At 40.4% G+C, this 9,537-nt stretch overlaps 1 protein-coding gene across 3 annotated transcripts in view; it reads right to left on the minus strand.

The window, feature by feature from the left end:
• LOC106873252 (uncharacterized) overlaps nt 1-9,537 on the minus strand; it is a 74,321-nt gene that overhangs the window by 4,351 nt on the left and 60,433 nt on the right. For all 3 annotated transcript variants that reach the window (XM_089357491.1, XM_089357490.1, XM_089357492.1), the window contains 3 exons: nt 6,080-6,367; nt 3,014-3,251; nt 680-786 (listed from right to left, as the gene is read on the minus strand). In XM_089357491.1, coding sequence (XP_089213617.1) covers nt 680-786; nt 3,014-3,251; nt 6,080-6,367 — 633 coding nt within the window. The remainder of the gene's footprint in view (nt 1-679; nt 787-3,013; nt 3,252-6,079; nt 6,368-9,537) is intronic.

Here is a 9,537-nt window from a genome sequence, read left to right on the forward strand (position 1 = left end):
AAAAGTAACACTCATTTCATCATTTTCCACAGAGAAATGTATGAGGAGACACAGTACAGGAGGAGGAGAAAGAAGAGGAGGGGGAGGAGGAGGAGAAGGAGGAGGAGGGGTTGGAGGAGAAAGAAGAGGAGAGGTGGGAGGAGGAGGAGGAAAGGGAGGAGGAAGAAGAAGAAGAAGAGGAGGAGGAGATGGCAGTTACAGGACATCCAGACCTTGGGTCATCTTCAAGGCTCTTCCTTCCCCCTTCTAAATTCAGTTGCCCACTTTTACATTGTTGATAAAGCTAGAGCACCATCTCCTAATGTAGTAACTATGGCTGCATGAATATCCTTGGGGGTTAGGGTTAGGATGAAATCTTCTTCACCAATAAGATCCAAGCACTTCAACACTAATAGAAGTGTGTGGACTGTAAGGAGGACTGTTGAAAAATAAACTTCATTTCGTCATATTCTATTTTCTACAGGTGCTTGAGAACAGCATGATGCCAAATTTTGTTAATTTTCAAGAAGATATTTGAAATCTTTTTTGAATAGTCAGATGTTAGTTTATCTGGAAAGAAATAATGTAGTTACTAATAAGAAGAGTTGAAATTAATGCATGCAATATTTCACAGTTTAGCATCACTCCTTCATAATCAGCATATGAATTTTATAGCCCACCCTCATATGACTACACTTACCTTTGATTTTAGAACAAGTTCTTGTGTAAAATTCTTTGGAATACGTCTTTTGAATGGTACCTCAGTTTTCAATGCCTGGCGTAGTGCATTGATATTCATTAATTTATCTGCACAGAAAGGGAAAATATTTAGTAGAAATAACTGGGAAACATGTTTACAAAATATGTATACAGGACAAAATTATTTTATAGTAAGAAAGGAAGAAGTGACAATACTAATGGGCTTTACTAACCTCTTCCTGCCAATGGTATGGAGGCGCAATGGCCCAGTGGTTAGGGCAGCAGACTCGCGGTCATAGGATCGCAGTTTCGATTCCCAGACTGGGCGTTGTGAGTGTTTATTGAGCAAAAACACCTAAAGCTTCATGAGGCTCCGGCAGGGGATGGTGGCAAACCCTGCCGTACTCTTCCACCACAACTTTCTCTCACTCTTTCTTCCTGTTTCTGTTCTACCTGTATTTCAAAGAGCCAGCCTTGTCACACTGTCACGCTGGATATTCCCGAGAACTACGTTAAGGGTACACGTGTCTCTGGATTGCTCAGCCACTTACACATTAATTTCACGAGCAGGCTGTTCCGTTGATCGGATCAACTGGAACCCTCGACGTCGTAAGCGACGGAGTGCCAATGGTGAAATTGATGTGACTGAAGTTCTCTTGGAACATCAGTAGATTAGTACCAATTGGAAAAATGCAAATAGAGAAGGGAATTCCCTTTCTGATAAGAAATAATTAGAATAAATTTTATGCAAAGGTAGGAAGGAAGATAAGCTCAGTAGAGACAAATGCTGTAACAGATAAGTCTATGATAGAAGGGTATAGAGTAAGATAGTTCAAGCCAGTATAAACTGTTGTCATAGAGGTAGATGAAGCAGTGAGAAGGGACATGTGTGTCAGATAAGTTTGAATTAGAAGAGTGTGGGATAAGATCGTTCAGAGGCAGTGAAATGTAACAGGTTAGCTATGATCCAGTCGTTCGAACTTATTGGATGCAGTATTCATGTGTTAGGTAGCAACACTATTCCAACTATGTGAGCAGTACTCCAATATATTTATGTGATGAGTAAAGGACTTTTTCTCAATGCACTTTATGAATCAGCTTTTACACGGATAATATGATGAACAAGCTTGTTATGATTCGTGGCTTTGAATTAACTGTTGGTGCTTTATTTATTTTTTTGCAGGGACAGATCTTTCAGATCACTTCCAAGAAAATGTTAGCAATTTCAGAAGCAAACCATTAATCACTGCGTTTAACTGATCCCTGTCCCACTGTTTAAGTCCTTCTGTTGTTCCCCCTCCCTCCTCACTGTTACTACAACAGCAGCTATTCTGTTCATCCAAATCATCTGACATTGCACTTCCTCTATCTAAATATAATTTTGTCCCATTTTTCCTTGTCTTGCACTGCTCCCTAAACGCACCCTTCAGCCATACCTGTGCCTATATTACTGATGTGTATTTTTAGAATTCACAGTTCTCTAGTACAGCTACTATACTTTGTTCACTGGGGCTGTGGATTCAAGTCTAGTCATAGAAACTTCTCAGTGGTATGCAAATAAAAACGTAATGCAGCATCTCAAAATTTGCTACAGCTTTACCAACGTAGTAAATTGTAGTACATTGATGGTGTATGGCTTAGTGGTTAGTGTATTCAGCTCATGATTGTAAAGTCATGAGTTTGGTTCCTGGTGGTGCATAGTGTCCTTGAGTAAGACACTTTATTTCATGTTGCTCCAGTCCACTCTGCAGGCAGAAATGTGTTGTATCTGTAGTTCAATGAGCCAGACTTGTTACATTCAGTGTGTCTTGCTGGATCTCCCTAAGAACTACATTAAGGATATGCATGTGTATGGAGTGCACATCCATAAGAGTATACTAGCTTTATTCCTCTCCAGTCTTTGCATGTCCTCTGCATTCAGAGCTCACATCTCAGTAGCATAGAGCATAGCTGTTCATATCCAAGTATCATGCAATCTGCTTTTCACTCTGGGAGAGGGTCTATTGTTACCAAAAGAAAGAAAGTCCTTTGAATTTTCTCCACCCTATTCTTATTCTAGCAACAATTCTTTCAGAATATCCTCTACTCCTAATTTGGTCACCAAGGTAACAGAAACTATCTACAACCTCCAGGGAGCCTGCAATTTGTTGGGGGTGGAACAGTGGATTATAATCAATATCAACATCAGCACATTACAGATACCTTATTCCATCAACCCTCAGAAGAACACAAAGCAAACACAATCTCATTAGGACTCGAACCAAGAAATGCATCAAACAACAACCGCATCAAATAGCAAAATTTAATGAAATCTTATTGTGGTAGGATTTCTCACCATTAGAAGAAATAATCCTTCTATTGACATCATTGTCATCAAAAAGCACTTCATAACCTTTGTATTTTTCTTTAACTGGACTATATGCTGAAGAATTTTCGTCACATCTAGCTTCTTTATTTAACAAATCTTCTCTCATCATTTCATCTTTTATATCTATGTATTCTTTCTCTTCCATACATTTTCTTCCATCTGCAGATTGTTTCGTGTCTATAAATTCTCCATCGTCTTCCTTTGGCTGAAGTTGACAGAGAAGAAAAATATTCACAACATGAAAGAGGGATTTGAGAATTGTTTCTGTTGAGAGCAAAAAACAACAAAAAAATCTATTTGTGATTATGTGGTAAAGACGTTTGCTTCCCAACAATGTGGTCTTGAGTTCCACTCCACAACACAACATATTGGACAAGTGTCTTCTACTATAACCTTGGACTGACCAAAGCTTTGTACACAGATTTGGCAGATGGTGTTTCCCAACCACACAGTTCCAGGTTCAGTCCCACTGTATGGTGCCTTGGGCAAGTGTCTTCTACTATAGCCTCAAGCTGACTAAAGCCTTTTGAGTGGATTTGGTAGATAGAAACTAAAAGAAGCCCATTGTGTGTGTGTGTGTGTGTGTGTGTGTGTGTGTGTGTGTGTGTGTGTGTGTGTGTGTACATATTTATGTGTGTGTGTTTTTGTGTCTATGTTTGCCTCGCCACCATTGCTTGACAACTGATGTTGATGTGTTTACGTTCCCCTAACTTAATGGTTCAGTAAAATAGACTGGTAGAATAAGTACTAGACTTACAAAGAATAAGTCCTGGGGTCGATGTCTTTGACTAAAAAAATACCCTTTAAGGTGATGTTCCAGCATGGCCACAGTCACATGACTGAAACAACTAAAAGAATGTATGTATCTGTGCGTGCATGCATGCGTGTGTGTGTGTGTGTGTGTGTGTGTGTGTGTGTCTTGGTCCTCTATTACTGCTTGACAACCAGTGTTGATTGGCTTACAACCTTGTAACTTAGCAGTCTAGCAAAAGAGACTGATAAAATAAGTACTTTAAAAGAAAAAAAAAGTTAATGCAAGAGTTGATTTGTCTAACTAAACCCTTTTAAGGCATTGTCTCAGCACAGTCACAGTCCAGTGACTGGAATAAGTAAGAGATAAAAGAAAAAAAAAAGATAAAAAGATTGTTTTGAGTGTATAGTATGAAGTTATGTAGTTAACCAAAGTGACTGAAGATGTTTTCTGAGTAATGGATTAAGTATATCGCCCAAGTAGTCTATGGCAGGATTTGAACTCAGAATACAAAGAGCTGGAAAATCATCATCATCATCATCATCATTTTAACATCCACTTTTTCATGCTCACATGGTGTTATGGGAGGATCCTGAACACCCCTAATTGACTGAAGGTGGACTAAGTGATTACAATGAATAAGAACTGAGTAAATTGTCAGGACATAGTCAGTGGTGGTGTTAGGTTGTCCAGAAAGTTCTGAGCATTTTTAAGCTAAATCTTTAAACGCTTCATTAAACACACCTGAAATGTAACAGTTAAAATGTTAGCATCACTTGAAGTGGTAGTGCATCTCATCTTTGTTACTGACTAAAAATAGATTTATCTTTCATTCCAGTCACCCTTTATTGATATTTGAAATAGATAACCAAAAATTTCATAGTCACATTGTAATGCTTTTCTTTTTAAAAATCAAAGAAAATACTGCAAAGACTTGCGAAAACATTTGTGAAGTTTATGGTGATGATGCTGTCGGTGAATCAACTTTTCAAAGGTAGTTTTCAAAATTTAAAACTGGAGAGTTTAGCTTGGAAAACAAGAGTCACGTGGAAAACATATTTACATGTATAAATATACACATATATACATATATATATATATACACACATGCACACACACACACACACACACATCTATATATATATATATAGGAGAATTTTTTTCTGAAAATATACCTGAATTTTAAAAACATGCAGTTGTTTCTCAAATAGATTTATTCACATACATACCAAACTAGTCTCAACAGTCCTGTTTTCCCTAATGGTAGAGACATGTATAAAACATTGAGACTTTCACAGGGTTCAGAACCACAAAGTAGAAACCGAAGAAATACGTGTTTGTTCAGTTTCTACTATGCTGGTGTCACACAACTTGCACCTGTGCCAGTGGTACATAAAAGGCACCTTTCATGTATCGGGCGTCACGGAGCCAAAGACAAATGACTGACACCTTTGGCAATGTAAAAAGCTCCTTTCAAGCATCAGGCCTCACGGAGGCAATGACAAATAACAGAACTTGCGCTAAATGCTGTGCTTGAGAAGATCCATCAAGTCAAGTGAAATTGTAGTCATAGCAGATATCGGTGTCATACAACTGGCACCCATGCTGGTGGTACATAAAAGCACCCGTTACACTCTTGGAGTGGTTGGCATTAAGAAGGGCATCCAACCATAGAAACCATACCAAATCAGACTGGAACCTGGTGCAGCCCTCAGTTTACCAGCTCTGGTCAAACCATTCAACCCATGCCAGCATGGACGACGGACATTAAATGGTGATGATGATGATATATATATATACATATATACACATACATATACATATGTGTATATGTATATATATATATATATATATATATATATATATATATATATATATACACACACACACACACATATAACAGGCTTCTTTCAGTTTCTAACCACCAAATCCACTCACAAGGCTTTGGTTAGCCCAAGGCTATAGTAGAAGACACTTGCCCATGGTGCCATGTACTGGAACTGAATCTAGAATTATATGGTTCGGAAACAAACTTCTTACCACACAGCCACTTCTTACTTAAGTCCTATTCTGAAGTAACTCACACTCTACCAAAATATTACCATGCCCTGATTTGAAAATCACTGGTCCAAAGGAAAAACATGGATGACATTTTGAATGCTTGCAACCAAGTGAACTCTGCTAAGAACATGTGGACCAACTGAAGAGAGGAAGCAAGAAAAAAATGGCTAAAAGGTAAAAAAAAACAAAAAAACATAATAGCTGAATTTCTTCAAATATACCTGTGTAACAAAGAATGGTGTGCCTTTCTGTTGATCTTCAGCGTTCTTAGGCAGGGCTTTGTCTGAATTTGATGATTCTGCTTGACTATCTTCAGTGACAAGTGATGAATGTACTTTGATCTCAGTTGCTGTCAATGCTTTCAGCAACATATTTTTCCTCTTATCAGAACTAGATTCAGTTTTAAAACAGCTCTTTCTATATGTTTCTTCCGATGAAGGCTGGACATTTTCAATTGCCATCAACCGTTCCACAGGTACTTTGGGCACCTTTCGAATGACAGATTTAACCTATGAAGATAGAGAAAACAAAAGCAAAATATAAGTTCCATAAAAATGCATATTTCATGATGAACATCCTGCAAAAGGATAGAGATTTAGAGATGTATTACTCGAAGCCTTTGACGAAATAGAAGGGGATATAGCATCACATGATGTGGAAGACAACTGGAGGTTTCTATGGGACAACCTGCTGAGAGCCACTGACCAGATCTGTGGATGGTGCAAAGTCCCCTCTTGACCCAAGGTAACGTGGTGATAGAACAATGTGGTTGACAGGGCTATTAGACAAAAGAAACAGGCTTGGAAGGACTGGAAAAATGGAGGTAGCAGGGAATTGTATCAGACTGCCAGAAGGGAAGACAGGGTTATTTAGCCAGAGAGGAAGCAGATAAGAAAAAATTTGCCAATGCTATGCATCATAAGGACCACAGACCTAAAGTATTTCATGTTGCAAGACAGTGTGTGAGAGAGAATCATGATGCCATAGGAGAGAAATGTGTCCGCATAGATGATGGTTCACTTGCACTAAACGAGGTTGCAAAGAGAGAGGTTTGGAGATGCCACTATGAAAGGTTGCTAAATGAAGAGAATGAACAGGAGAAAGAGAGTCTGCCGAATGTTGACCCAACAGAGGGACCAGCTATCCGAATTGACAGTACCTTGGTAGATAAAGCAATTAAGAGTATGAAAACAGGGAAAGCCCCCAGCCTATCAGGAATCACTGCAGAGATGCTCAAAATATCTGGTAGTGTCAGCCATAGCCTAGTCACCCATATAATTAACCAGGTGATACATGAAGGAGTCATACCCAATGATTGGTGTACCAGCACCATAGTCAACTGCTACAAAGGTAAAGGTGATGCTTTAGATACAAATAATTACAGAGGTATCAAGTTGTTGGATCAGGTAATGAAGGTCACGGAGAGGGTCATAGTCCAACTAATTAAGGAGAGAGTCAGTTTAGATGAGATGCAGTTTGGGTTCATGCCAGGGAAAAGCACCACTGATGCTATATTTCTGGTAAGACAACTGCAGGAGAAATACCTAGCCAAGGATAACCCTCTGTACCTGGCTTTCGTTGACATGGAGAAAGCCTTTGACAGGGTTCCCTGATCCCTTATCTGGTGGTCAATGAGGAAACTAAGGATAGATGAATGGTTAGTGAGAGCTGTGCGAGCCATGTAGAGGGACACTGTCAGTAAGGTGAGGGTTGGCAACAAGTACAGTGAAGAATTCCGGGTAGAATTACGGGTCCACCAAGGTTCAGTCCTAAGCCCCCTCCTATTTATCATAGTCCTCCAGGCAATAACAGAGGAGTTCAAGACAGGATGCCTCTGGGAGCTCCTCTATGCTGATGACCTTGCACTAATTGCTGAGTCACTATCAGAATTAGAGGAGAAGTTTCAGGTGTGGAAGCAAGGATTAGAATCGAAGGGACTTAGAGTCAACCTAGCTAAAACCAAAGTCCTAATAAGTAGGAAGGTAGACAAAACACAAACCCCTTCAGGTAGATGGCCCTGCTCGATCTGTAGAAAAGGCATAGGTAGAAACTCTATAAGATGTGCCCAGTGTAAGCTATGGACACATAAGAGGTGCAGCAATATCAAAGGAAGGCTAACTAGGAAGATAGTTCTTGTATGTGGCAGATGCTCAGGAGCAATAAACACTGCAAATGTGCAGAGAACAACTTCTGCCACATTCCAGGGAGAAAAACTAGAAGTAGTTGATAGCTTCCATTACCTAGGTGACCAAGTCAGTAGTGGGGGAGGGTGCACTGGAAGTGTAACTGCTAGAATAAGAATAGCCTGGGAAAAGTTCAGAGAGCTCTTACTTCTGCTGATGACAAAAGGCCTCTCACTCAGAGTAAAAGGCAGACTGTATGACGCATGTGTACGAACAGCTATGCTTCATGGCAGTGAAACATGGGCTGTGACTGCTAAGGACATGCGTAAGCTCACAAGGAATGAAGCCAGTATGCTCCAATGGATGTGTAATGTCAGTGTGCATGCTCGACAGAGTGTAAGTACCTTGAGAGAAAAGTTGAACCTAAGAAGCATCAGTTGTGGTGTGCAAGAGAAACGTTTGCGCTGGTATGGTCATGTGGCAAGAATGGATGAGGATAGCTGTGTAAATAAGTGCCTCACCCTAGCGGTTGAGGGAACCTGTGGAAGAGGTAGGGCCAGGAAGACCTGGGATGAGGTGGTGAAGCACAACCTTTGAACATTAGGCTTCACTGAGACAATGACTAGTGACCGAGACCTTTGGAAATCTGCTGTGTGTGAGAAGACCCAGCAAGACAAGTGAGGCCATAACCCATGGCCTTTCCCAGGGGTGTAGCCAGCCCACTTATGTGTACCTTTCCTTTCCTTCTTTGGACATTAAACTTTGCTAGCAAAGACATGTTGAGGCAAGTGAAATCGAACCAAATTCGATGACTGGCACCTGTGCCAGCGGAGCGCTAACAGCACCATCCAAGTGGAGTCACTGCCAGAGCAGCTGTCTGGCTTCCGTGCCGGTGGCATGTAAAAAACACCATTTGAGCGTGGCCATTGCCAGTACCTCCTGACTGGCTTTCGTGCCGGTGGCACGTAAAAGCACCCACTACACTCTTGAAGTAGTTGGCGTTAGGAAGGTCATCCAGCTGTAGAAACTCTACCAGATCAGATTGGAGCCTGGTGCAGCCATCTGGTTCACCAGTCCTCAGTCAAATTGTCCAACTCATGCTAGCATGGAAAGCGGACGTCAAACGATGATGATGATGATGATGATGATGAACATATATGGAATTATCAGTACTTTTACTTCCAGATATTAAGTTTAATTGAGGATTCAATAATGCGATTCTTTCTTTAGACAGCTCTTCTTTTATCTTTTAGTCAGGAAGTAACGCTGTACTCTGACCCTTGACCCACAGCCCTTTACAGGGCCTCTGAGACAAATGGAAGGGATAGAAGAAGGTATCCTCTAATAAGAAACCTGACCCAAATGCTAGCAACAGAGTGGACTCTGCTAAAGGTAATCAAGGTGCATGCAGGTGGTGGTCTGCCAGATACCCTTCTTGCTGCCAACCCTTGTCTGTTTCCAAATAAGGTAATATTTCCCCCTTGGCCAGACATGTGTTCATGGGAAATTGGAAATAATGGACACCACTTGCATAATGGTAACACTCATTTTACAAC

The sequence above is a fragment of the Octopus bimaculoides genome, chromosome 9, assembly GCF_046866305.1.
Source record: "Octopus bimaculoides isolate indiv1 chromosome 9, ASM4686630v1, whole genome shotgun sequence".
NCBI classification, from domain to species: Eukaryota; Metazoa; Mollusca; class Cephalopoda; order Octopoda; family Octopodidae; genus Octopus; species Octopus bimaculoides.